At 42.2% G+C, this 26,131-nt stretch overlaps 4 protein-coding genes across 15 annotated transcripts in view; 2 read left to right on the top strand and 2 right to left on the bottom strand.

Moving 5' to 3' along the window:
- sdt (stardust) overlaps nt 1–9,076 on the top strand; it is a 96,618-nt gene extending 87,542 nt beyond the window's left edge. For all 6 annotated transcript variants that reach the window (XM_064699531.1, XM_064699536.1, XM_064699532.1 and 3 more), the window contains 6 exons: nt 3,518–3,761; nt 4,804–6,076; nt 6,132–6,328; nt 6,746–6,877; nt 6,960–7,141; nt 7,569–9,076. In XM_064699531.1, coding sequence (XP_064555601.1) covers nt 3,518–3,761; nt 4,804–6,076; nt 6,132–6,328; nt 6,746–6,877; nt 6,960–7,141; nt 7,569–7,763 — 2,223 coding nt within the window. In that variant the 3' untranslated portion in view covers nt 7,764–9,076. The remainder of the gene's footprint in view (nt 1–3,517; nt 3,762–4,803; nt 6,077–6,131; nt 6,329–6,745; nt 6,878–6,959; nt 7,142–7,568) is intronic.
- An 808-nt stretch (nt 9,077–9,884) lies between these two features.
- rho-4 (rhomboid-4) lies at nt 9,885–17,485 on the top strand. Its single transcript, XM_064699644.1, has 4 exons — nt 9,885–10,468; nt 15,166–15,527; nt 15,597–15,939; nt 16,012–17,485. Exons 1-4 carry the CDS (start codon nt 10,220–10,222, stop codon nt 16,318–16,320), a joined length of 1,263 nt encoding a protein of 420 aa, XP_064555714.1. The 5' UTR covers nt 9,885–10,219; the 3' UTR covers nt 16,321–17,485.
- On the bottom strand, nt 12,528–13,366 carry LOC135440464 (uncharacterized). Of its 3 annotated transcripts, none has more exons than XM_064699647.1 (2): nt 13,219–13,366; nt 12,528–13,123 (listed from the first exon to the last, which is right to left on the bottom strand). In XM_064699647.1, exon 2 carries the CDS (start codon nt 13,120–13,122, stop codon nt 12,658–12,660), a length of 465 nt encoding a protein of 154 aa, XP_064555717.1. In that variant the 5' UTR covers nt 13,123; nt 13,219–13,366; the 3' UTR covers nt 12,528–12,657. The 3 variants fall into 3 exon arrangements, with proteins under 3 accessions (XP_064555717.1, XP_064555716.1, XP_064555715.1); XM_064699646.1 differs by having other exon boundaries at nt 12,528–13,135; nt 13,219–13,365; XM_064699645.1 differs by having other exon boundaries at nt 12,528–13,165; nt 13,219–13,343.
- A 511-nt stretch (nt 17,486–17,996) lies between the features above and the next one.
- On the bottom strand, nt 17,997–24,980 carry LOC135440449 (mucin-5AC). 5 transcript variants are annotated; one of them, XM_064699620.1, is made up of 9 exons: nt 24,841–24,980; nt 22,383–22,654; nt 22,160–22,317; nt 21,630–21,974; nt 20,629–21,539; nt 20,392–20,569; nt 19,939–20,327; nt 19,225–19,381; nt 17,997–19,160 (listed from the first exon to the last, which is right to left on the bottom strand). In XM_064699620.1, the coding sequence occupies exons 2-9, from the start codon at nt 22,630–22,632 to the stop codon at nt 18,015–18,017; spliced, it is 3,534 nt and encodes a 1,177-aa protein (XP_064555690.1). In that variant the 5' UTR covers nt 22,633–22,654; nt 24,841–24,980; the 3' UTR covers nt 17,997–18,014. The 5 variants fall into 5 exon arrangements, with proteins under 5 accessions (XP_064555690.1, XP_064555692.1, XP_064555693.1 ...); XM_064699622.1 differs by having other exon boundaries at nt 20,392–20,566; XM_064699623.1 differs by having other exon boundaries at nt 21,630–21,971.
- Between the last annotated feature and the right edge of the window lie 1,151 nt (nt 24,981–26,131).

The raw sequence follows: 26,131 nt of genomic DNA, 5'->3' as shown, positions 1-26,131 counted from the left end.
TTTTATTTGGTTAATTGGAGCTGCTCTTAATCAAACAATCAAACAATTTTGCTACTTTGCAACATTTTCAATAGTGGTGGTCCCTCTAAGTAAAGTTGTCTTTTTACTATTAATTGCAAAGCCTTCAAATTTTATATCAAGTTAAAAATCTCGTTTACTTGGTTTGATTTGATTTTTTCATTTTATTCTCTTTTCAGTTTTGTAAATCTCTTAAATTGATTAAATAATTAATGAATTTTTTAAAATTTGTATTTTTTTTTATTTGAGTTTCTTTATTTCTAAACCAAGCGTTCCAATTCCACGCGACTTGAACAAATTATTAAACAATTGCTAAGCCTTTAAGCTTTAACTATACAGTTTATTGTTTTCCGTTTTGGCTGCAACTGGAAAGAACCAGACGACATACATACATGTATCTTTAAATGTTAAACTGTTTTCCAATGTTTCAATTCTGTTTGTTTCAAACTCATGTGGCAGTGTCGCAAAGACTGCGACAAAGTTGAAGCAGCCGTTTGGCTCAACAAGAATAACAATAAATACAAAAGCAAAAAGTAGGCATGTTAATAAATTTGTAATTTTTGTTTTACGCGCTTTTGCAATATTTATTTTGTGCCCGACGACGCGCAGGTTGCTTCATGATGTTGATGACGATGATGTCATCGTCTATACATCCACAGCAACAACAACAACAGCAACAACCAGAAGAAGAAACAAGTAGAATGATACTTTAAGTTGTTATTTTTGTTTTTGTTGTGGTTATTGTTATATTTACAATCGCTACAGCTGAGTCGCTGTTGTTGTTGTTGTTGTAGCTTGCTGATTGATGAGGCGCAAGTTTAGTAGGATTTACATACATATGTATGTATGTATGTACATACGTCTGTTCGAAGCGTATTGCGGGAGATCATAAGTGGAATCAAATAAACCCTAAGCCAGTTTCAGTTTAAATTGAATATAAATGAATTGAAATAGAAACTGAATTGTGAACGTACATATTTATGTACGTATGCACATATGTGTGTGTGTATATATGTATGTATGTGTGCATGTATGTGGTTGAGTTCTAGCTTGCCAATGTCAATTATAGTTGTTTGTTCTTCTTCTGGAAATTGTTGTCTGGCAACCAGCTTCAGTCTATTTATCTGCTGCCATTTGAGTTCCTGCTTCTATGTATGTTAAACGCATCGCTATTTTGTGTAGCTGTTGTTGTTGTTGTCGACTTTCCAGTTTCATTTTATTCGTTGTTAGTTTTTTACTCACGCTACGAGCAGACTAAATTCCCCCAATACCCCCCCCCCCCCCCCGCTGTTCCTCAACATATGCTGTCCGTATATTTTTTTGTTTTTGTCGCTTCTTTCTCGACTCTTTTATTCTTTTTCGTTCGCGTCTGCATTCACATTATGCAAGTTTGGCAAATTTTCTTCTCTTGTCTCTGTTCACAATGTAAAAAAGAGTATGCTGGTTTAGTGGAATGTCCGTCCGTCTATTGGCAGATTAAGTGTTAAAAGTTATGCTAAACTGGGCATGCCAAATCGCGAAAATTTTTATCGTCTGCAGTCTATTGATGAGCTCCTTTAAAGATCGATGCATGAATATCTTACCTGGTATATCGGTATCAATCGCTATCTCGTCAGCTGTTATCGAACTGTCTTGAGTATCACGCCGTCGGTTAAGCCCGACTGCAACTTCTTACTTGTTTTGCGTGGCTTTTGTTTTCGTTTCTTCTCTTTTTTTTTGTATTTTGTATTTGCAGCGCCTCTCTGTTGTTATTCAATTAAGTTTTTCTTTTTCATTTTTTCACCGAACACCCCCGAGAATAAATGTGTTGGAAAGGCGGCGGCAAGGTCCCAGCTGTGGTTGGGCAGCTTTGTTATCTTTCTTGGTCAAGTTTAGAGCGGAACCGAAAACGCAACTTTGACACGCCGCTGCTTGAAATAACTTATCTTATTCATACAAACATATATGTATGTATGTATGTATATGTACATATGTATATTGTACAGTTCTTCTGTTAGTACTTATAAGAATACCAAGCGATTAATCGATATTGGGAATTGTCTTCTTCATTTCCATATGTTCAGTTAGTATACACAAACATATGTATGTATGTACATACATACACATGTATGTATTTTTGGCTTTCAACCTTTTCAAATCCACGCTTATCCCAATTATACAAACATATTCATATAAATGATTCAGTACAACATATTTTATGCTTTATTGGCCACACGTTCACCCGTTGAACCTTTTCTATATACATATGTACATATGTATGTAAACTACTGAATATGAAATACAGTCAAAACTCTTTTTAAGTATTAAACATTTCTTAGTTAAATATATGAGTCATGCATATACATACTAGTGTGTATTCCCCGGCCTTGCGCGGCCAAAACTTGGTACTTTAAGTTCTAGGTATCACACCTCTACTCAATTCTCGTCCTTAAACAATTTAAATCTACCCCATAAAAGCTTACATCCCACGCCTCAAATTAAATTTGACATTCTATATACATATTTGGAAACAAGCTTGAAGGATCGACAAAAATCAACTTAATTCTTGTACACTAAAAAATAGAGCTTGAATCCGAAAAATACGCAAAAAACCTTTGAACCGTATTTCGCATCCAATCAGAGTGGATATTGCGAAAATTGTTAAATTAAACAAATATGTTTGAGTTTGAGGCAGATCTTACTTCCACAATTGCAAGTGGAACTTCCCATACCTTATTAAATATGTATACATACATACATACATATATCGATTTATATTCTCTGTTCACTAAATATAAAAGAGTATATTAGGTTAGTGCAATGTTTAGTCACCGTTTGAGAGCCATTGGTTTGCGGTTACAGAGTTAAAGTCTGCCAATCAATAATGAAGACTCAGTTCGACTGATTATAGCTGTGCATAGAGTATTGCGCGGTCGGTGGGTATTAGTTAAGGGTTTTAGGCTGATGTTCGACGGTTCAGCCAGCCATGTGCCTGGCTTTTTGCCACTTTGGTGCGCATTTGGTAGACACTGTTTGCCAAGCGTTAGCCAACCCACTGACCACTGACCCAATCCAGCCCGAGCCAAGCACTTGCGAGGTTTCTCTAAGCCTTCCCACTGCGCAACAACCCGCTACGCCCCTCATTAGCTCGCTGGTCAAAGCAGGTTTTGCCATTGTGCTTGTTGCATGCCCCGCTTCAGGGATTTGTTGCATGCCACGCATAACTCTCTCATAAGCTTTCTTCTAGGAAAGGCATCAGCTTGTGGTAGATTGCAGGAATGCAATGCATATACCACATAATTGAAAACATCCATAGAACAGTTCTAGTCAATGTCCCTGGTGCAGGGTATGCATTTAATCGTGGCATGCATTCATTAGCTCTGTTACTCTCTGTCCACCTGCTAATTAAATTAGCAGAATGGACGCAAATGCGGATTAAGTACGCCCGCTGAAGCCTCAAATTTACACCTTCCGCAACTAACCGCTTTCTCTCTCTGTCTTTGTCTTTTTGCAATTGCAGGAGCAACTGCGACGTCGACGCGAGGAGGAGGAGCGCATCGCCCAGCAGAATGAGTTTCTACGCAACAGTTTGCGCGGCTCGCGCAAACTCAAGGCGCTCCAGGATACGGCAAACGCCACACCCACAGCTGGCAAGGCGCTGGCACAGCAACAGCAAACAGCAGCCACGGCGGCAACAATTGCCGGGGTTGAAAACGAGGCCTATCTGCCGGATGAGGATGTCACGCCAACGGAACACATTGATGGTAAGTGCAAGGAGAGGGCATAAAAAGTCAAGTTGACATGCACTTGTCTAGGGTTATCTTGTTGTCAATGGAAAGTTAAGCCACATTCAAAGAATCGAGCCAGAACAAACGGAAGATATTGTATTTTGGTATTCCAAAGTGCCAAAGAGCTTACTAAAATAAATCATATTTAGATTGGTTCACGGCCCGCATCATTGCCTTTTGATTCAGTTAGTGAACCTGGTTTTCCACAGACATAAACCTAGCTCCGAAGGAGTAATTGAAATTTCGATTGCGTTTTGCCTAAATCTAAATAGTGTTAATAAGTTCGGTTCAAACTAAATTTACGAAATTGAGGACGAACTCAATAAAAAAAGGCTTAGGGTTTAATGAATAGTTATAGTGCAACTGCGAACACAAGTAAATCCAATACGGAATTCAATTTTCGTTTGGAATTGAGTGCGCAGATTGGCCTTGGATTTAGTAAAATACATCAGACTGTTAAGTTAGGAATATGTATACAACTTTTTGTGTTGATTGCCTGAAGGACTGACCCGCTGATTGGGGATCAACGCACAGCCTGAACCGAGTCGCTGCTTCGGAATGAAATGTTGATCGATTAAAGAACTAGTAGATTATAAACTCAACTCTCTTATAGCATACACATACAGAATAGTTCACTTTTTGAACACCTCCCGAATTATAATATCAGGATTTAGGAAGTAGCTTAGACCAACCCACTTGACAGATAGACACTAGTAGATCCTCGACCCACAATAATAATGAAATTAATGAAAAAATGTCAAAGGGAAGGGCTCTGCTACCGAGACAGTCTATTGTGCTTGGTGGTCCTGGGGCTTAGTGGCCAGAGTGGCTCCTACCTACCAGATAAAGAAGCCCTGATCTGAGCTGGGAGAACAAACTCTCTGCCCAGATGCTCACTCCATCCCCAAGAAAACCCCAATCCATTGAAGTATTACATTGACTCAAGGATTGCAGCCACTCCCAGCTCAAGAGTCCAACTAAGGATGTGCATCCAGCTAATTCCAAATATTTCTTACAGGTTACGGTGAGCTAATCGCGGCGTTAACACGTCTCCAGGGCCAATTGGCGAAGAGCGGGCTTAGCACGCTAGCGGGCCGTGTCTCGGCAGCGCACAACGTCCTGGCCAGCGCCAGTGTGGCGCATGTGCTTGCCGCCAGGAGTGCCGTGCTGCAGCGCAGGCGACCGCGAGTAGCGGGCCCGCTGCACGTTAGCGCGCTGGGTCTGCAGAAGGAGATCGTAGAGCTGCTGACGCAGTCGAACACAGCGGTGGCCATTGAGCTGGGCAACCTATTAACCAGCCACGAGATGGAGGGCCTGCTGCTGGCGCACGATCGCATTGCCAGCCACACGGATGCATCGCCCTCGCCGACGGGCACACTGCCGACGCCTTCGCATACGCCAACGGTCACAACCACCACGCTCAGCGGTCACAGCAGTCCCGTGCCGGCGGCAAAGGTGTCAGCAAGCAGCAGAAGCATGGCGGTGCTGCCGCCAGTGGTGCCAGCCTCATCGGTGGCGCAGCGTGGAGCAATGCCGCTGCCTGTGGCGGTGGCGGTGCGCGGTGAGTCGCCGCCGGGCATGAGCGCATGCTTTGGGACACTGAACGATCAGAACGACAACATACGGATCATACAGATCGAAAAGTCGACGGAGCCGCTGGGAGCGACGGTGCGCAACGAGGGTGAGGCCGTGGTCATCGGGCGCATTGTGCGTGGCGGTGCCGCTGAGAAGTCTGGACTGCTACATGAGGGCGACGAGATTCTGGAGGTGAACGGCCAGGAGCTGCGTGGCAAAACGGTGAACGAGGTGTGCGCCCTGCTGGGTGCCATGCAGGGCACCCTCACGTTTTTGATTGTGCCTGCCGGCAGTCCGCCGCCGGGCGGCGGCCTTTGCAGCGGTCTGGGCATGCATCATGTGGGTGGCATGGCGCATCGGGATACGGCCGTGCTGCATGTGCGTGCCCACTTCGATTACGATCCGGAGGATGATCTGTACATACCATGCCGGGAGCTGGGAATAAGCTTCCAAAAGGGTGATGTGCTGCACGTGATCTCCCGCGAGGACCCCAACTGGTGGCAGGCGTATCGTGAGGGCGAAGAGGATCAAACGCTAGCCGGCCTCATTCCTAGTCAGTCCTTCCAGCATCAGCGCGAGACCATGAAACTAGCAATTGCCGAGGAGGCGGGTCTGGCTCGCTCCCGTGGCAAAGAGGGTGCCACTAGCAAGGGCGCTACGCTCCTCTGTGCGCGCAAGGGTCGCAAGAAGAAGAAGAAGGCTAGCTCCGAAGCGGGGTAAGATATGGTAGCACCTTGAGTCAACCGAGATTATATTCTACTCCCTTTGCAGTTATCCGCTGTATGCGACAACGGCGCCAGACGAAACGGATCCCGAGGAGATACTCACCTACGAGGAGGTGGCGCTCTACTATCCTCGCGCCACCCACAAGCGCCCCATTGTCCTCATCGGCCCACCCAACATTGGCCGACATGAGCTGCGCCAGCGGTTGATGGCCGACTCCGAGCGTTTCTCAGCGGCAGTGCCACGTAAGTACAGTTCCGCGACACTCTGCCCCTGTTCTCGTTTGTTCTCTTTCTTTCTCTCTCTCTCTCTCGCTGTCTCTCTGTCTGTCTATTATACTTTCTCTCTCTCGCAGTTTTCTACTTGCTTGAGGAGAAGCTCAAACCAGCAGCCAAGGGTAAAGCAGTCGCAACCGATTCCCAGCGCATTGCTAGCATTACCCTTACACTGAGTAAAGTCCATCAGCTGCATGTAAAGCAACAATCCTGCGAGAAGTGATGATTCCCAGTTGGGAAGAGATCAATTCAATAAATATCCAATGCTTATGATGCGTCTTTTCTCAGTGTTGGCTTCTTTCACTCCTCCCCCAATCCCACTGTGATCCAATAGATTCACCAACTCATCCATTGCTCCTTTGATTCTCCTCTCTTCCAATTATGCAGATACATCACGGGCCAGGCGCGAGGGTGAGGTGCCCGGCGTGGACTATCACTTCATAACGCGCCAGGCATTCGAGGCGGATATTCTGGCGCGTCGCTTTGTCGAGCACGGCGAGTATGAGAAAGCCTACTACGGTAAGTTTGCCACGCCCAAAAGAGGCAGCCATACTGGGACGCAATGGGATTGTTTTCTTATTTTCTCTATGTTTCTTTGCAGGAACTTCACTTGAGGCCATTCGCACAGTCGTCGCCAGTGGTAAGATTTGTGTGCTGAATCTGCATCCGCAGAGCTTGAAACTGTTACGCGCCTCCGACCTCAAGCCCTATGTGGTGCTAGTGGCGCCGCCAAGCCTTGATAAACTGCGGCAGAAGAAGCTGCGCAATGGCGAACCGTTTAAGGTACGTTATCGAAATCGAAATCGTCATGGTTATCGTTATCGTTATAGTAACTGACCATTGACCATTGTTGTCTGATCAATCAATCTTAATGCATTCAGCAGAGACTGCATTCGCTTTTCAAAATGGTAATTGGTAATTCCGATATGCAATGTACATATACTCGTGTAGATCTGCGTAAGAAAAAGTTCGCCAAAATCGATATATCCAATTTGTAACTTTTGTTTTAAATGATCTTTTTCCAAGATCAAACCCAAAATATTCTCGCACACTTCGCGTCTCAAATGTTTTTGTCCTACAACACATTTATACTGATAATACATCAGCTATTCTGTCGAGTCGCTTATCGTTATCGTTATTTAAAATCATTGTTATTATTGTAAGACCCATTCGATAAATCGATTTCTTCTTTTTTTCTTTTTATGCACAGGAAGAGGAACTTAAGGACATCATCGCAACCGCGCGGGACATGGAGGCGCGCTGGGGTCATCTGTTCGACATGATCATCATCAACAATGATACGGAGCGCGCTTACCACCAACTGCTGGCGGAGATCAATTCGCTGGAGCGCGAGCCGCAATGGGTGCCGGCCCAGTGGGTGCACAACAATCGTGACGAATCATAATAGCCTCGGCACCGGCCGCAGCGCATCACCATCTCCATCTCCTGCCCCGCCTCCAGCCAATTACCAATTACCGATGATGAGCCAGCGCCCGCTTTGTAAATACGTTTCAACTCAACCATTTGGAGATGGAGCAGCTGCTGTCACCGGATCGGGACACAGGGCATCCTTCCGCAATTTGTATAATTGAACATATATGTGTACTTGCATATGTAATTTGCCTATTTACTTACTTTTTAACTCGTACTTAACCCGTTCCCATATACTCGTATTATTTATGAATGTATCTATCTATGTAACTTGTTTGTTTCAAATGCATTTTAAACATGGACAGACGTTTCCTAATATTTCAAGCATTCCATTTTTTTTTTTAATTTCCTTTTGCTTAAGTATGTTCACAAAAATTGTAAGTTAACTATTAAACTGATTTTTTTTTATTATATTTTTTTTTTCAAATGTTTATGATTATTTGATAAGAACTTGTTGAGCACTTCCTTAATTTCAAGGGCAAATTGAAATTTGAAAAAAAAACGAGTTTCAGTTTTTGTAACGCTGGCCAGTCTGTACTCTAAATCGCAATCGATATCGAGATCGAAAACCAACTCCAACTCGGAACACCCATACTTTAACAGATCAAATATAATTCGTTAAGAAAAAGCGAATGTTGAAACAAAATAGAGTAAAGAGTTTATGAAGAAAAATAGAGAGAGAGAGAGAGAGAGAGAGAGAAGAGATAGAGAGCAGCCAATGGAAGAGCAAGGGCAGAAGCAAGCGAATGTTACAATTACGTAATCTATTTACTTTATATAAATATATACATAAACTTTACATATAAATATACACATAAATTATATGCAGTAATACGATTAATTTTTAATAACAAGCTACGTGAGAGCAGCAAAAGCAGGAAGAGTTGTAAACAAAAGTAAAAGGATGAAAGAGACAACAGAATCAGTACGTCATTGCCAAATAAAACAAAAGAAAGAAATACGAAAATACGAGTATCCAAAACAAAAACAAAAACAAAAAAACACCCAAAATACAATAAAAAAAGAAAATAAGCAACATTCCGCCAGCAAGCAAATAAATAGTATGCAATACAATATGAAATAGAGTAGCCATCTTAAATAGGCACTGTAAAAACTTAAAAATAAAAATGGAAATGAAAAAAAAACAATAAACTATTGAACTATTGAAAACTAGGCATTAGGCTAAGAGAAACACAAAATGGAAGAAGCAGACAACGCGTAGCTGTTTAAAAAAAAGATATAAATGTTGTAATTAATTATTTAAAACGCGATTAGTAAATGGCAAAAATGAGAACGATAACAGAGAGGAAAACTCAAGAGGAAAACTAAAAGTCTAAAACGAAATAGTTGCAAATTTTAGACAAGAATATTTAATATATAAACATTTATAAAAATTTGTTGAAAGTGCAACAATTTTATTAAGGAAATGCTACGAACGGCGTCAAGTAAATTAGAAAACTATGTTACACAATGTTGAAAACTTGAAAGATTCTAAAACACGGCAAACAAAAAATACAAAAAAACAAATACAAAAATATATTTAAAATAATTTTTTTTTTGAGTAGTCAGCAAGATATAAAAATGTGTGTGCAGTAAATTTGTTTAAGTTTTTATTTATACGTATTAAAACAAAAATCAAATAAATATGAAAACTAATTTATAAACCTATAAATTTAGTACATTGTATGTATGCATGTGTGCGGTGTAAGAGGTTGATTAACAACACAAACCAGCAGAATGCGATGAAATTAGAAGGAACAAATTCAATAAGAAATAGACACGGCGTACCAGCATTGAAGGATATAACAAATAAATAAATAAAAAGCAGCAAACAAATACAAAAACAAAAAGTCTGCAATATTTAAATTTCAGTTCATTAGGCAAAATTCAAAACAACGGTGCTGCCAGAAGGTGGCTTAGACGAAAGGGTGGCAATACCACTTTACAGAATACTCCCCTGTTAACAGAATTGCATAAGCAGTGTGGCCAGCTTGCGTAACAGCGCATTGCGAGTTAACATATGCGTTAGCTGCACAGTGTTTCATTTAATTTCTTCTCTTTCATTCCTTTTCTCTCTCATTCTATTTCGAATGAGCAAACTGTGCGGACGCATTTAGCTCGGTTAGTGCGGTACCTTTGACTCCTATTTGTTTTATTTTTTTTTAGTATTTTTGTTGTTTGTGTGATTTTAAACTGCATTTCATTTTGCCTGCGGTTGTGAGTGCCTGACAGTTTTTATGGCCAACTAATAATCTTATCGTAAGCATGAGTCGAAGCACAAGTTATTACTAAGTGTCATCGTCACGTTAAAATTGGCCTTAACATTGAAATAGCACCGTTTGCACCAGCAAGTAATAACAAACCGAGCCAAAAGCAAAGAAACAAACGCATTTTCCCCCCGCCCCACTTTCCCGCGGAGTGACAGAGAGAATGCCTGTAAAATCGGTATCGCGCCAGCAGAGCCAAACGCCCGCCCAGCAGCTGCAGCAGCAGCACCAACGGGATGTTGAAAATGGCCTTTATCCAAATATACCGCCCGAGCGACGATCACCAACGCGTCCAGTGCGGCCGCCAACGCTGCGTCAGGACACCATTGACATGGAGGAGATACCACTTAATCAGTCCAATTCAGTGCAGGAGCCAGAGGATCGTCGAAAAATGCGCGAAATTTTCGACAAGGTAAGCCAAATGTCACTCTTTCTCTTTCCGCTCTCTGGCTCTGCCGGTGTCGCTGCGAGCGTATGCATGAATGAATATTCTTGTTTTATCTGAAACGCCCGTCTTTGCGCGTCCCCTTGCTCTTGGTGAAAGTTCAACTGAGTTGCGCGTGTCAAACAGTTGTGAATCATCAACGCCGTCATTCGTTACCCCTCAACCGACTGATGGCTCGCCCTACGTGCGGCAGTCATCAAACTGCGGTTTTTCTTTTGCATTGCTCACTCTCTCACGCTCTATTTTTATGCATGCTCCCCAAACTGTCGCTGCCGTTGCCGCTGCGGCTGCGCGTTATTTGCAGATTCCGTTGTTGAAATGAGCGGGCTTATCAATGTCACGTCTACATCTCCAAACACAACATTCACTCAATTTCACACTTTTGCATATTTCACCGTTAACATTTTTTGTGTGCCTTTCTCAGTTTGTTTTTGCTTAACATTGCAACAATAACAACAAGCTGACTGAGGGGAATACGAATGTCTTATCGAGTAAAAAAATTGTAGAGAGAAACAACCGGTTATATGTACATGCATACATATGCACATACAAATGTGGCTATGTACATGTGTGTATGAATTTAATTGTGGGCATTTCTGTCGTCGTTGTTGCTGCTCAGTATTGTTCTTGGCTGTCAAAAAGTTGATTTGGTCCTAGTCACTCGCACGAAATTGTTATTGCCGTTTTAATTTTTAGCATTTAGCATTGTTTTCTATTCATTATCAAGTGGCCCGCTCACCTTCTCTCAATCCCTTGAATGTTTTTCGTTTTTTATTTTGTTTCTTTGTGGTGTTTCTGCTGAACAGCATTCCATTCTATTAGTTGGATTCTAGTCAAACTGCCCCTTTCCTCGACCCCTCTCTTTCGCTCGCTCGCTCTCTCTCTTTTCCCCCTTCATTGTCTTAAGCTCGCCGGCCCCTTTCGTTCATTGGCCCCTGGCAACTGAGAGAACAACACAACATTTGCGTTGATTATTCTTCTGCTACTTCTGTAAGTTTTCTTTTGCTGGGCAGTTCTAGCTCGTGCTTAACGTCTATTTATTAATATCTGGTATATCTGGTATGGGGTTAGCTGATAATTATCAGCACGGTCTAGATTCCGTGTTTTCTCAAGTTCGCTTTAAGCATTTGAGCAGTAGGCAAGAAGCCAAAGCAATATCAAAATATTGCTTCGCAATCTTATCAATTTTGCTCGACCAGAGGCTTTTAAAGTGGCGCGTAACCCCAAACGCCAAACATTTCATGGCCTTACACACATACATGCATACATACAAACATACACACACATAATATTTATATGCACACATACAGGACTGACTGTACAACATCTGCCCGATTGCAATTTGTGACTCAGTGACTTATTTTTGTAATTTACTCTTCTCTAATACACCCCCCCCCCCCCTTGTCTCCTACTCTAATGTCCACACCCAATCAACAATCACAACAGTTTATGGCTTGTGCTTGCTTTGTTTCCATAGCTGAGACACATCGACAAATGTGCAATGCAGATGGCTAGATACATGCACCCATATCTCCACCTGTTGCTTATGGTCTGCACTTAGTAACGCAAACAAACATACATGTGTATATGTGTATGTATTTATTCATTTGGTACATAAATACTACTCAGAGGTTTACGGTAAAAATTAAACAGCTTATAAGAGACGCAAGCCTTAATGTTTGGGAAAATTTTGATTTTCAAGATTTGCCCGCCCTCTACATCCACATAGAAGGGAGTACTCTTTTCTCTTCTTTTTTTATCGCCAATTGATGTCAGAGAAACGTTTTGAGCAAGTGCTTGTGATTGCTTTAGCCTCGATTCGAATGCAGTTTTGACGGATTTGTCAAATACTCGAATGCATTCGATCCGATTTGGGCATTTTATCAGCTGCCTGGCCTGGCCATTTGTGGCCAGTGTGGCGACTAGTTTTGGCTACATTTGGAGTGGTTTGTTGCATCAGTTGGATGTGGCATGCGCAATGCGGCACTTACGCACTTTAAGCCTAACATTGTATGGCAAACAGGTGTTATAGTCTAAGCTTCAGACAGTCTGAAGCGACCTTTATTTAAAATTTGGGATATTGCAAATGGAAAACGGCTTTCGAAAACGATATCGAAACGTAGCTATTGTTTGCATGCGTTGGCTACAAGTCAGTCTTAATCTTCTTGGACGTCGATGAAATGATCCTCCTCACTGTTGTCGTTGGGCACATCAAAGAAGATCTCCTTGGCGTTCTTTTTGCCCCGGTCGCTTATTTTCAGCCACTGGGTCTCCTCCTCTGCGGTCGGCTGCAGCGCATCATGAAAATTGTCCAGCGGCTGCTTCCTTCTTGATCTTCTGTTGATATCGTTGAGCGGCTGCTTGCTGCGGCGCCGCTGTTGCTCCTTACGTATCTCTCGGTCTCGCAACGCCGGTGGGCTCTGGGTCACCTGGCTGGGCAAGAGGTTCGCCCCAATAAACAGTCCCGCCAGGGCCGTATATATGACTATGACGGTGCCAACGCCCGAAGACTCTTGCACCTCGGCCTCATCGTCATCCGGCCAATCACAGTTGCATTGCTCCGGCTGCTGGCCCAGCAACCAACCCATCATATTCTTGCTCGCCCGCCACAAATGCGTCATTCTGCAATGGGAACTTCACGGAGTACAACCGGAACTATAAGAACTACGGCAGCTACTAGAAGAGGAGAGACTAATCGGGTTTGGCTACGCCCCCACCTGTAAATTTTTGTATGCTGTTGCTGGCCCTACGAAGCACAAAGCTTACGCCTCAGCTCAAGTGATGTCTTGCTATTTGTTCCGAGATGTTTGCCGTACAATTTAAATGACTATTACTGGATGAAACTGACACATCCGAGATCCCGTTGAAAGCACTCAAACGACGCCTACTCGAGTCGGGGCATCAACTTGTTACAAGTTTAGTGTCTAAAAACGAATTGAAGGGGTTTTGGGAAATTCCACCCGCAAGTTTGGAAAAATCGCGGAAACGGTCGTGTAAATCAATATTGTTTACCATCTGTTTGGCCTCAAACTAACATTTAAAGGTCTTAGTGGAAGTTCATCTGATACGTGAACGTCTTTCACACTTCAGAATTTCCACACACACACACACAAACCCCCGCCTTGGTGGAAGTAGGGGTCGAACATTTATTGAGTTAAGTTTGCGGTCACTTCCAGGGATCTTTTTTGAGACGTGTTTCACACTCTTCGAATATTCACAACTCCTGAAGCTTAAAGTTTCGTATGTTCAGCTTTAAACTTAATTTCAAAGCTCTACATTAGATCATAATTAAACTTAACTTTACTTTAAACGTGTTTCAGCGATTTTGGAAATTCCACCTCCGACTATGGTAAATTGGCGGAAAACGGTTGTATGAAAGTTGATTGTCTATCGTCCGATCGGAGTTAAGCTCGTTTTCAAGGATAATTGTGAAAGTTAATTCGATGCGTGTTTCACTCATTTTAAAAAGAGGATGCAAAATGCAAGTCAACCGTTGAATGGCTGAAGTTCCGAGCATAAGATCATTTCACACAAGAATTAATAATTCCAAATTTTTGTTAATAATTTGGTCGAGTTCATAATAGTTTTGAAATATCTGTGTAAAATAAAAGTACGTGTAAATTTTCCACAGGCGGGAAAAAGGGGAATTGATGTCTAAATTTTGAAGAAACAAACTTGGAGCGGACAAAATACCGGGAACTTTAAGGAGTTACAAGTAATAAATTTGTAGCTATATCGAATAAACAATGCTGAAGCACAACTTCAAATTAAAATTAAATTAATTAAATAGCTCAAACTTGGTATATGCTACGCTAATGATTGATTAAAAAATATTTGTCATATATGAAATACAAAAATACTTTCTTTTTCTTCGATAGCTACCCTCAGAAATTTGAATAGAGTGCTTTTATACTACTCATGCCGTCAAAGCAAAGAGACTAGTTCTTAGAAACGACTCGCCTGACTGATATTTACTTAATCGATTCGATTAATGGGATACCGACACCCCAAAGTAGAAAGTATATTTGTTTGTCCCAATTGAATATTATTTTTAATTGATTCATTTTTGAAAATAATGATAATCAGATTTAACAAAATTTTACCAACACATTGTTGTCTTTTTTAATATTTATTAATTATTTTCTATTCAAACAAAGCAAGCGGCCAATATGTATTGTGTGGGCAAAGCGTGTTCTTAAAATAAAGAAGAACTCACGGCACACCGAAGATTAAATTCCCTTGTATACACACAGCTTACGCTCTTGCAGATATGTGCGGAGAGTTGGTCGAGATATCTTAAACAACCAATAACCATACAAATAATTAGTTTTCGACTGCCCATGGCCCGATCCGGTTGGCTCTGACATACATACAGATGTACTGCCTGTAGCAGAAAGACGGACATATGCAGTGGCTCATCACTGAGACTGAGACTGAGACTGAAAAAGACGCACATTTCTATATCGACTAGTCTGTTGATAATGATGAAGAATATATGTACTTCATAAAGGCGAAGATTTCTCCTTCTATGCTGCTACGAAAAACTATCGAAAAGACAACTCTTGTAATGAAAATCAGGTCAAATATAAGAAATCAGTTTTAGGTGCATCTTATTTGAATTACTTTAGATTAATAGACAAGTTTGTAATTGCCTCTTCACGCAGCACGATTCGGACAGGGATGGGCTTATCAGCACACACGAGCTGAAGGGTCTTATATCGGATGGCTACTGCCGGGACATACCGGCGTACATTGCCGAGCAAATACTGCGCAGGAGCGACGTGGACAACAATGGGCACCTGGACTTTGACGAGTTTTATACCATGTCGCTGCACCACAAGTGGATGATACGCAATATGCTGACCAGATATTGCCGGTATGTGGTGCCCCCGCCAAAGCCGTTGGAGGGCGACGAGCCGGATGGTGCGTACGAAAAACAAATGTCCATCTGCCCGCCCCCGCTGACCATGGTCATCTTCTCGATCATCGAGATCATTATGTTTCTGGTGGACGTCATCTACTTTCAGTGAGTTGCTTTCTTACACCAATTTGCTTGAATGATTTATTGATGTGTGGCAAAACTTTGTGCTAACAGGGACGATCCGAATCACAACCAGCGCCTGGGCGAGAGCACCAACGGACCAGCGGCGACGCTCTTCATTTACAATCCGTACAAGCGCTACGAGTCGTGGCGCTTTCTCAGCTATATGTTTGTGCACGTGGGCATCATGCACCTCATGATGAATCTGATCATACAGATCTTCCTTGGCATTGCCCTGGAGCTAGTGCATCACTGGTGGCGTGTGGCGCTCGTCTACTTGGCCGGCGTACTGGCCGGATCAATGGGCACCTCGCTGACCAGTCCACGCATTTTTTTGGCAGGCGCCTCCGGCGGTGTATATGCCTTAATCACTGCGCACATTGCGACGATTATCATGGTAAGTCTTTATATACCGCTGCATAGCACGTTAAGTGTCAACTCACATTTCGAATCCCACCTGTGTTTGCAGAACTACTCAGAAATGGAGTACGCGATTGTACAGCTGCTTGCCTTCCTTGTGTTCTGCTTCACCGATCTGGGCACGTCAGTGTACCGCCATCTGACTGATCAACATGACCAGATTGGATACGTAGCGCATTTGTCTGGGGCCGTTGCTGGCCTCCTTGTGGGAATTGGGGTGCTGCGCAATCTGGAGGTGCGTCGCTGGGAGCGCATACTCTGGTGGGTGGCTGTGCTCTTCTACTTTGCGCTCATGACCACCGGCATCATTGTGCACATATTTGTGCCCGACTACTTTCCCAAGCCCGAATACAACTGATCGCCATTGCGATCCGGACCAATGACAAATTAGCTTTAAGTAGCGCATAGCCTTAGCCTCAGGTTGTCCATGTACATGTCCAAAGTGAACTTGATGTAGGCCATCTATTAGCTTGAGCACGTGTAAATTTTAGGCTTTAGTCTGTGCTATTTTCTACCATCGTTGGTTTGTGGTATATTTAACATCCTCAACTGTCATTTGATGTGCATCTACCGCCTCCTTACTCTCCCTAATTAATGCTTTGTATACCGCAACATATGACCTTTACTAACACTTCGCTACAAGAAAGGGCTTACTCCCGATCAGAACTGATTCAGCCCATTTTCCTCACGCATTCTCTGAGCAGCTTTACTCGCATCATTTTCATACTCTCATTCATTTGGCTACTACTCATTACCCAAACTAATTCAATCATATTATCCTATCATTTGCTCTCGACTTGTTTAGCCATATTGTAACCTGAGCAGGTTATTACCCTACATTTACGCGACTAAGTAAACTTAAATATACTAGACCTTTTAGGTTCTTTATATATATATATAAACAACGTATCATTTATTTTTCGATACATATATTGCTATATATATGGCATACTCTGTGCCTAATGGCTTAAAAGGGCATAGCTCTCTTGCTCCCAAAACAGTTAACATGCATTAATCACAATTTGGATTTATCTCACACCGTTCAATCAATTAATACTTGTGAAACCCAAAAGAGTCGAACGATTCAGTAATCATGCCTGCCCATTCCCTTTTACCAGGATAAACATTCTTTTCATGCTGTACTCATCTGAAACGATGACTAGTTACTTAAAAACATATATATGTATAAATTTTTTTATATTTATAACACATTTGTATTATTCTATACACATATTTATTTTTGTAACATTTATATTGCATATATGTATGTGTGTACAGCAAACTGCGAAAGCCCACTTTGCCAGAACCCCTCCATGTACACAACTAATATACTTACGCACAATATAATACCCAAACGGCCGATTAAACAATCTAAAAATATCATGTTTATCAAGTATTTTAAAATAGTTGTGCATTTCACAAAACTTACAATGCGTAATCTTAACATTTCTTCATTTGTACAAAAACAAAATATGTACACATAAATTACGCAAATCCAGTAATAAAAATATGTATTAGATTTAGATATATTCTTATGTTTTTAAATGCTACTTATTAAAATAAAACGTTTTGATTTTTTACAAAAACAAACGTGTTTTTCTTTGTATTTTCATGTATTTAACGTGTTAAAATAACGTGTTTTTTTTACGAAAACAACGTATCGTGTACATCGTGTAATGCACACGCTCCTATAACTTAAAATACTCTGGGCTTGAGCTACAAGGTATTGTGTAGCTTGTGATGTTGAAATTAAGACTCAGTCTTTTTTCTCTCAAAGAACAGCCGGGCGGCAATACGGTATAAACGTGACGGTAGTCGCCCTCATTCTTACACCCTGAAGATTATATAGTATCTATAGAATATATGTATATGTATATATATATTTATATATATATTAATATATTTATATATATATTAATATATTTATATATATATATTAATATATTTATATATATATTAATATATTTATATATATATATACATATACATATATACATACAATACATATATATATATATATATTGATAAAATATATAAGGTAGCGATGGAAATTTAATCATGCGAAATTCCAGACGTGTCATTCGGTGAAGCCGGAAGGAATTTAAGATTGGTTGTCTCGCTCTGGGAAACCTTGGCGACTGTTAGCCAGGCCTGAGGCATCATGTGGTGTAGAATGGATTCCAGGCGATCCACCGGCAAATAGGCGATTGGCTCATCGGACTCATTTAGTATATCATTGTCAGGCACACCTGGTATCGGCAGTGCGACCGGAATACAGTCTTTCTCCTGGTTCATAGCCAACGCACGCGTGACACTCAGCAGTTCGTAAGTAAGACCCAGACGGAATACATTGAGCTGTTCGCTGTTTTCATTGATGGCCTGCATAATGTAACACATCATATAGGCCGTATTATTATGGAAGTTTGGCATGAGTAGTAGCTCCTGGACCGTTTTACAAGCTGCCAACTGACGGCTAAGTTCTGCATCCACGTTGACATTAATGAGCTCGACACGTTTTACACTGCCGCCGGCGGCGAGGCCTTCCATAATCTCGTTGATATTAAATGAGCGATTGCTGTGGTGGTTTTCTAGGCGCAAGTGGCGAAGACGCTTCAGACTCGGTAGCACTTGCTGCCCAAACGTCGTAACCTTCATACCACGACAGGAGCCTAACACAAGCGTTTCGAGCTGTTTCAATCCCTGCAGCTGCAACAGCTCCAGCTGCGCCATGTTGTTAATGCCGCGTAGACTTAGCTCCCTCAATTGTTCTAAATTTTGCAACGGCTGCAACGAAAAGATGCCGGCCTTGGGCTCTATCATGCGAATGCGCAGCACGCGCAATTCCAGCATCTTCTTCATATTAGCCAGGCTGAGTGCACGACTGGTGCATGTGGTGCGCAGCTCCAGCAGACGTGGTATACATTTAATAACTGACTGGATAAATTCCGCCTCGCAAGCATCAGTGCGCAGAATGCGCAATGCTTTTAGCACACGCAAATCTCCATCCATGCGCATCTTGGGATTAGTCATTTTGACCCCCATCATATCCAGTTCGCGGGTGCGATAACGCACCATATCACGCAAAAGGAACAACCAGTTAGTTATAAGCGTGTCACGCAGCTTTAATGTGCGCCACACGCTACGATCGCGGGAAATCATCGACCATGTCTTGCATACGTTTGACATTCGCACACGATCCTGCGAAGGCATAGAGGATCAGTTTGTGTCAGCTCGTAAAGGATGCTGCATTATGTAAACTTACGTGCAAATCCAGTGTCTTCATAACAGCCGACATCACCTGGCAGCTTAAGTTGCCAGCAGAAATGCATTCAACGAAATTTTGACGCTTCTCCTTAGCCGTGCAGTTGCGCTTAAGAAAATATTTTTCATAAATCTCCAAGTCCGGTTCGCGTGGCACGCTGAAAAAAGACGGAAGAAAGATTTAATTTCAAAATTGGAGATATGCAGAATTCAACCAAAATTGATAGCTTAATTACATTCTATACTTCGCAAACGCTTAGACCCTAATTTCTATTTATTTTCAGAAACGTTAAAAAAGCCACTTCCCCTTGCAGGGATAACTAACTGATATCCAATGCAATGACTTTTGACCGTGACTTGAGTAAAAATGTATTTTTGCAAATTGTGGAGTTAGGCGTGGCAAGAACAATTATGGCTCGTTCTTTAAAGGTCATCAGTAATCAACCAGACTTATCTCTAAGACTGCGGGTGATATCGAATTTGCATGTTTTTAAAATTATTTTTCAATTAACTCTTAATTGTTCCGCCGTTTTCTCCGTTTCTATATCGACAATTGTGTTTTTTTGTTAACCAGAATGATTAAGCATTGATCGCTATTGAGTAATTATGATCTATATTTCAATGGAACTGAACCGAACTGAACGGAACAGAAGTGAGGAAGACTGGGCGTCGGATGAGTACGCGCCCATGTTGTTTGCCTTCGTTGCGGACTCACACTTGTAAACGCGGACACGGCGGCTCGCCAGCAATAGCCAGAGCCTTACGACCGTTAATGACAACGACTTCCAGTGGCTTTGGCGTGATCTTGTTACCGGCACGACTTGCAGGAACCTCATCGCTGAGCAACTGGTCCGGCGGCAGCGCGCCCGGCAGTTCAATCTCTCCACCAATTTCCAGTAGGCCGCCATTGCCATTGTCATTGGCGTCGACCTCTGCATTCATATTTTTGTCAGCATCCACACTGGCAGAAGCTTTGGTATCAGTGCATAGATTCTCATCAATCAAGTCTTGCTTCTTGGTGCCGTTGGCAGGTCCATGTTCCGCTGTTAGTCCTTTAGCGGTTTGCTGTAAATTGGCAGCTTTGCTACTGGGTTTGACACATTGCTGGATAGGCAAGAATGAAGATGCAGATCAGTTTTGCTGTCTGAATCGGCGTGCTGCTACTCACCATACAGATGTAGCTGTTGACACTGGCGGTTCCGACGGGGTAGGCCTGCTGCTTTTCATTGATTAGCTTTAGGCAATACACACAGATCATCGTCTTGCCTTTACCTGACTGGAGTTGAATATTTGCCTGCACAGTTGGATCTGGTGCTGGCTTGGATGGTTGCTTTGTCTGGTTGCTGCTGAAGCAGGGGAATCAGTGAGAAAATAAGACAAAAATATATTTGAAGCAGCAGCCTACCTTCGTTTGCGAGCGCTGTTGCCAGCTCCAGAGCCGGGGCCGCCGCTGGTGTTACCATTGCTAGCTGCCAACACGCGAGCATTTCCCTTAACGGCCATGGTGGAAGTCCAACCCTCAGGCGGAGGGCTAGCGCCCTTGGGAACCTTAGGCTTAGGCACACGCTTGCCAGACACGGGTGCAGGCACTGGCGGGAGTTGTTGGTTGTTGACGTTGGCCAACTGTTGCTGCTGCTTGGCGACAGCTAAGGATTTCCGACGCACAGGGGCAGGCTGGGCCTGACGCACCGTCTCGTACTCCTCGCCGACCTGCTGCATCTGGCGCTGAAAGCAGAAATGATCGATGGTCAACTCGCCATTCAGCAGCGGAACGATGTCCTCGCGGGAGCGCAGCTTCTTGCCCCCCGGCGATATGAATATAACGTCACCCCGCTGACGCGACAAGGATGCACTACTACGCAGGACCAGCTCACGTTTCCAGCCGTACTTGAAGGGCAAGCGATAGAACTCATCAGTCGGATGCAGCTTAAATGCAGCGACCGAGCGACGGCGAGCGGGGGTCTTTATTTCACTGCTGGGTGGGGTCTGCTCTGCAGGCTCATTTTGATTGAGCATGGCGGCGGGGCAGATGCTACGCGCACGTGGGGTGCGCGGCGGCACATCCGGATTCGGATCATGCAACGACTTGGATCGAGTGCGCAAGCTGCAGCCATTATCCTGCTCTGATGGCTTGGTTCGTTTTGATTCATTCTGCTGTCCGTCGGCTGAACTTCTATTGGAAGTGACACGTTTACGCGAGCTTCTGCTTTTCAATGAGCCAAAAGAGGCATTTGAGTCCTCAACAGCGTCTAAATTTGCGACGGTATCAATACCAGTGGCGGCAGTGGAGGGCCGTTCATTTGAATGCTTGACTGTCTGCGTAGAGAGGAAGAGAGCGGGGGAAAGCAAATTAATAGGTTAGATGCCCAGCAATGCCAGTTTCCAAGACTAAGCCTAAAATTCCACCTGCTTTGCTACATCAGCTTGTGGTTCTGATTCTGATTCTGGCTCTGATGATGGTTCTGAACGAGGACAACTTGTTGCAATTGACATTGAGGCTGAATTGGTGTCGTTGTTGTTGACGTTGTTGTTGGTTGTCTGCGTAGACTTTGGACTTGAAGTAGTCGAATTTGTTGTAAGTGTAAAACATGTTGTTGTCGTTGTCGCAGGCGTTTTAAGTTGGGAAACTGGCGAGAAGGAAGTAGAATCAGAAGACGACGATGATGACAGCGGCGGTCGCTGCTCCTTGTCCTCTCTGGGAAAGATGCTCAGCCCAGTGGCACAGATTGCCTTTAGGTCAGTGGGCAGCTGCTGCATACAATATACAATATACATACATACATACAAACAAAGATACATAGAGAGATAGAGAACAAGACAAGTACACGTCGATGTAAACAAGTCAATGAAAGTCTTGACACCGGAGATGGAACAGCTGCAGTCACAGCGCTGCTCATGCCCGTGTCGTGCTTGGGCCGTTGACAATGCGTACTTACCTGCTGATCCACGTCCGAGCTACTCTCCAGACTATGGGTGGGTGAGAGATTGGGAAAGGGTCCGCTCCAGCCCATCAAAGCTACTTCCTTTGAGCCCCGGCGTTGCTTGGCTCTCTTGGCCTTACGCTTTTTGGCCTTGCGACTGCCTGCCGTTTCAGCTAGTACATGATGCAAGGATTTAGAATGGTTATGAGTCGCAAGCAAATTATTTTAAAGGAATTACCATTCTGCTCGGCATTTAACTGCTCCGCATGCTGTGAGATATCAGAGTCATTTTCGACAGAGTTCTGCCTGTTGATTTTATTGGTCTGCAGTTCATTGACTGCTGACTTGCCCATATCAGCCGAATGGTTGGAGCCACTGTTACCAGGCACAGAATCATCGCTACAAATGCTAAGGCTCGATGATTCTCTCAGTTGCTTCTTAAAACGGGGGCTGTTGGCTCCGTCAAAGGCGTCGTCTGGCGAACTCATCGTACGCCTCTCAAAACGTAAGCTTTAAATATAGGATTAGCTTGCAACTTGGTCAAAAATAGAATCTACTCATTGACGTAAAAAAACTCATTGACGCAGCAAACAGAAGATCGCGTCGTGACCCAAGCGAAGGTGCGTGTTGCATATTTGCAACGCTACACGAAAAAACAAGCAAAAGGCTCTAGCCGGGAGCTCCCGAATAGGGGATACCCTCTTTTACCAACACCAAACGCGGTTCGCGCTACGCGCTCTTTTGCTTTAGCAGTAATAAAAAAATATTAAAATAAAAAAAAATATAGTTCCCTCGATAGGATTCGAATTCGTAACAGGCCACGCTACTTGCCGCTGCCTCTACTGTGCTATAGAATATTTGTATATTCTCAAAGTCAATTGCATTAAAATTGTGGCTTAAATTGGTGGGCAATACAAATTGGTTTATTTACTTGATTTATAGCTATGTGGTGGTAGCGGAGAGGTGGCGATAGCTATATTAAAATATTCAGAAGTTCAAGAGTATTGACTATATTCATTAAAAATTAAGCAAAAACAATCCCAGTTAATGCGGCTAATAAGGATAATACGAACCACTCACATTTAATACATATACATTAATGTATTTTTTTTTTTACTTCTTGGGACGGTATTGACTCGCACCGTGCTTCGCTTTATACAACAACATAAGTAAAGAGATTGTCAGAAAAAAAAAACAATAAGTGGTCATTACCACTAATCCTGGATATATTACCAGTCCTGTTAAATTCGAAATCGCCATTATTAAATCAAAATATTTGTTCACTATGATATAGGCTGGTATATAAAACTTTCAAACGATAAAACTGCTACGCAACCTACAAGGCAGAAGTTGGTTAGTTAGCTATGTTATTAGCCAATATTAAACCATAGTAACGACTCCGTTTTCTAGCCCTTTTCTGTCCCTTCAATTTTTTTTGGTTAAAATTTAGCCGAACACGCAAATACACATACGCGGAAGAGTCGAGTGGTCTACAGAAAACGAGCCGAGTTATACCGATGGCATGCACGAAAGCCCAAAGGTTAAAATTATATTGAAAAGAAAACCAGAACCAAAAAGAAGCTAGCAAGCCTTTTGAGATCTCCCATTATACTCAGCTAGATATACTCGTGCTCTCTTACACTCAAGCATATATGTAAATACATGCATATATCATGCATACGAACACACGCACACACATGTATACACACTTCAAACAGTTCTTTAATGCAACCAAGGTCAAGCCTGTCGTTTGTTTTGTCTTTGCTGCATGCGTTTCTTGTAACTCTTCGTCAAATTTTACGAAGGTTTACAGCTCGTTGGACTTGCGACACAAACTTAAGTGGCGAGCAAAGAATCGGGAATGTACATGTGTGCGTAACTATTTATGCACGTGTGCGAATGACAAATCTAAAATGGCAACCAACATTTCATGGCCTTTCTATACGGGCAATTGTGAATTTTTATGCTGCACATTTACAGTAGATCGGAAAAAACTGAACGAGCAATATCACAAACTTTGAAAACCATGCACCGTATAAACTTAAATTTTATTCTTCCGTTAGCGATTTGTGTCACGAATCGTTTGTTTTTGTTTGGTTTTAATCGTTCGCTCACACGTTTACACACACTTGTACACACTAACGTACCGCACACAAACGCAAATTGAGCACAGCAAATGCATGTGTAATATGTGCACTTATTTACAAACAAATAACTTTATGGCTTTTTCAATTCATACAACTTTGTTTGTAATTGAGAAATGATGCAATACCTATGAGTAGGATTATGAAAACGCTGATGCCAAGGGGCTAACTCCGAAAATTTTGAATTTGGCACGCACTTTTACATGTTGATGTGTGTGTGTGATTGTGGCTGTGTATGGCCGTGTGCCGGTGCCGGCAAACCAAACTGCATGAAAACCTCACATAGTATACATTGAAACTCGCGACTTGGCCACCGTGCCCAGCAGGCGGCAGTCTTTTAGTGTCAAGCGAATATTTTAGTTAGCTCATTTGCAACTGCTATTTCGATTTTTGTCAGCGGCACATCGCGAATTCGCGCGTGGTCACTGCATGTGTATGCACACAAATATAGCTGTGTAATTGTGTGTGCGACTGACGCTAGCTTCGAAATCAACTAGCACCGCATTTACGACAATGTAATTTTGAGTGTGCTGATGAAAAACATCAACTTACCTGCTATGGGACACAAAATTTGAACACTTTACACTGTCAACTTAAAAGCTTTAGATTAATTGCAAATAAAAACACGTTCGTCCTGCTGCGATTCGCTAAAAATTGTGCTAAACAGTGAACGATAAATTACCTCTGTGGTATCGAATGGTTAACTCAAAATGGCCACTACTGTTAAATATCTGCTAAGGCGCTGTTATGTGCATTGTGTAATGACATTGCGATAACTGTTAATCAGCTGTTATTGCAATCGAGAAAACGATAATACATATGTTAAATCAACAAAGTCAGACCAGATTGCAAATGTAGCAAAAAACCAATATTCGGCAAATGTAAACTGAATACTGCGACCGGTAAATTACGACGTTTTTTTCCATCGGCTTATTTAGATTTTTTGGAGTTTCGACTTCATGAGCGCCACAAAACTCTCCTCACCACAATATAACAATGAAGTGCAATGCCAAATATATTTAACTTACTTTTGGGCATTGCTGATTTTTAAATATGAAAACCTTTAAGATGATAACAATTCATAATTGTATTCTTAAATTGCCGCTTACTTTCACTGCTATATCATTTTGGGATTGAGAATTTCATTAATGATTTTGCTTCAGCGCAATAATTTGGCGACCTTATGAAAGCTAAAAGCAACAATTGGCGTTTTTGTTGACACTTTTACGTCGAATTTCATGATTTCAATAATTCCTTGATTTCTGGTGTTGAAGTGTTGTTGAAAAGGTTCGTGTCATCATGCATAAATATTTGCAATGTTAAGAGAAATGCAATTGTAGAATCGTCAACGGACAACAATAAGGAGAGGGAAAGTGTGAAAAGCTTGAGCACCTTGGAGAGGGGAAGGTGGGTCGGTAAAATGGGCGCCTTTTTAAAAATGCAGCAAAATCTAAGATATCTTAAATGAATATGAGACGAATACAATGGATCATCTTAAAAGCATTCAACCCAACAGCAATTCAAAAACAGAAACATGTACATATTTTAATTAAGAAAAAAGTATCTTGTTACTTTTAAACAACCCATCACAGGAAATGTATATATTCTGATTTTGAAAAAGTAATTTCTGATTTGAAGCCCTAGAAGAGACAAAAGTTGTTAATTTTGTATGTTATCTCTATATATAAAACTGTTTGTCCTGACTGACTGACTGAATGTCTGACTGATTGGTGATCAACGCACAGCCCAAACCGTAAGCTAGCCAGCTTTCACTGTAGTAACCTTATGTGATGAAGGTGCACGTTAAGACGGGGTCTGGAAAAATCGCGAAAAACGTTTGTAT

This window comes from Drosophila montana, unplaced genomic scaffold (genome assembly GCF_035044405.1).
Source record: "Drosophila montana isolate Dmon_TW-CO22-7 unplaced genomic scaffold, ASM3504440v1 contig_1624_1, whole genome shotgun sequence".
In the NCBI taxonomy this organism is placed as follows: domain Eukaryota; kingdom Metazoa; phylum Arthropoda; class Insecta; order Diptera; family Drosophilidae; genus Drosophila; species Drosophila montana.
Note: the sequence above shows the minus strand (reverse complement) of the source record. Positions and strands in the feature narration are given on the sequence as shown.

Excerpts from the sequence above, each read along its gene's own strand:
- rho-4 (XM_064699644.1), top strand. The coding sequence starts at position 10,220 with ATGCCTGTAAAATCGGTATCGCGCCAGCAGAGCCAAACGCCCGCCCAG. Across the intron at positions 10,469-15,165 it reads TGCGCGAAATTTTCGACAAG|CACGATTCGGACAGGGATGG; the intron begins GTAAGCCAAATG and ends CTCTTCACGCAG. Across the intron at positions 15,940-16,011 it reads ACATTGCGACGATTATCATG|AACTACTCAGAAATGGAGTA; the intron begins GTAAGTCTTTAT and ends CTGTGTTTGCAG.
- LOC135440464 (XM_064699647.1), bottom strand. The coding sequence starts at position 13,122 with ATGACGCATTTGTGGCGGGCGAGCAAGAATATGATGGGTTGGTTGCTG.
- LOC135440449 (XM_064699620.1), bottom strand. The coding sequence starts at position 22,632 with ATGAGTTCGCCAGACGACGCCTTTGACGGAGCCAACAGCCCCCGTTTT. Across the intron at positions 20,328-20,391 it reads TCAACAGCTACATCTGTATG|CAATGTGTCAAACCCAGTAG; the intron begins GTGAGTAGCAGC and ends TTGCCTATCCAG. Across the intron at positions 19,382-19,938 it reads CCGTGTCCGCGTTTACAAGT|CGTGCCACGCGAACCGGACT; the intron begins GTGAGTCCGCAA and ends GTCTTTTTTCAG.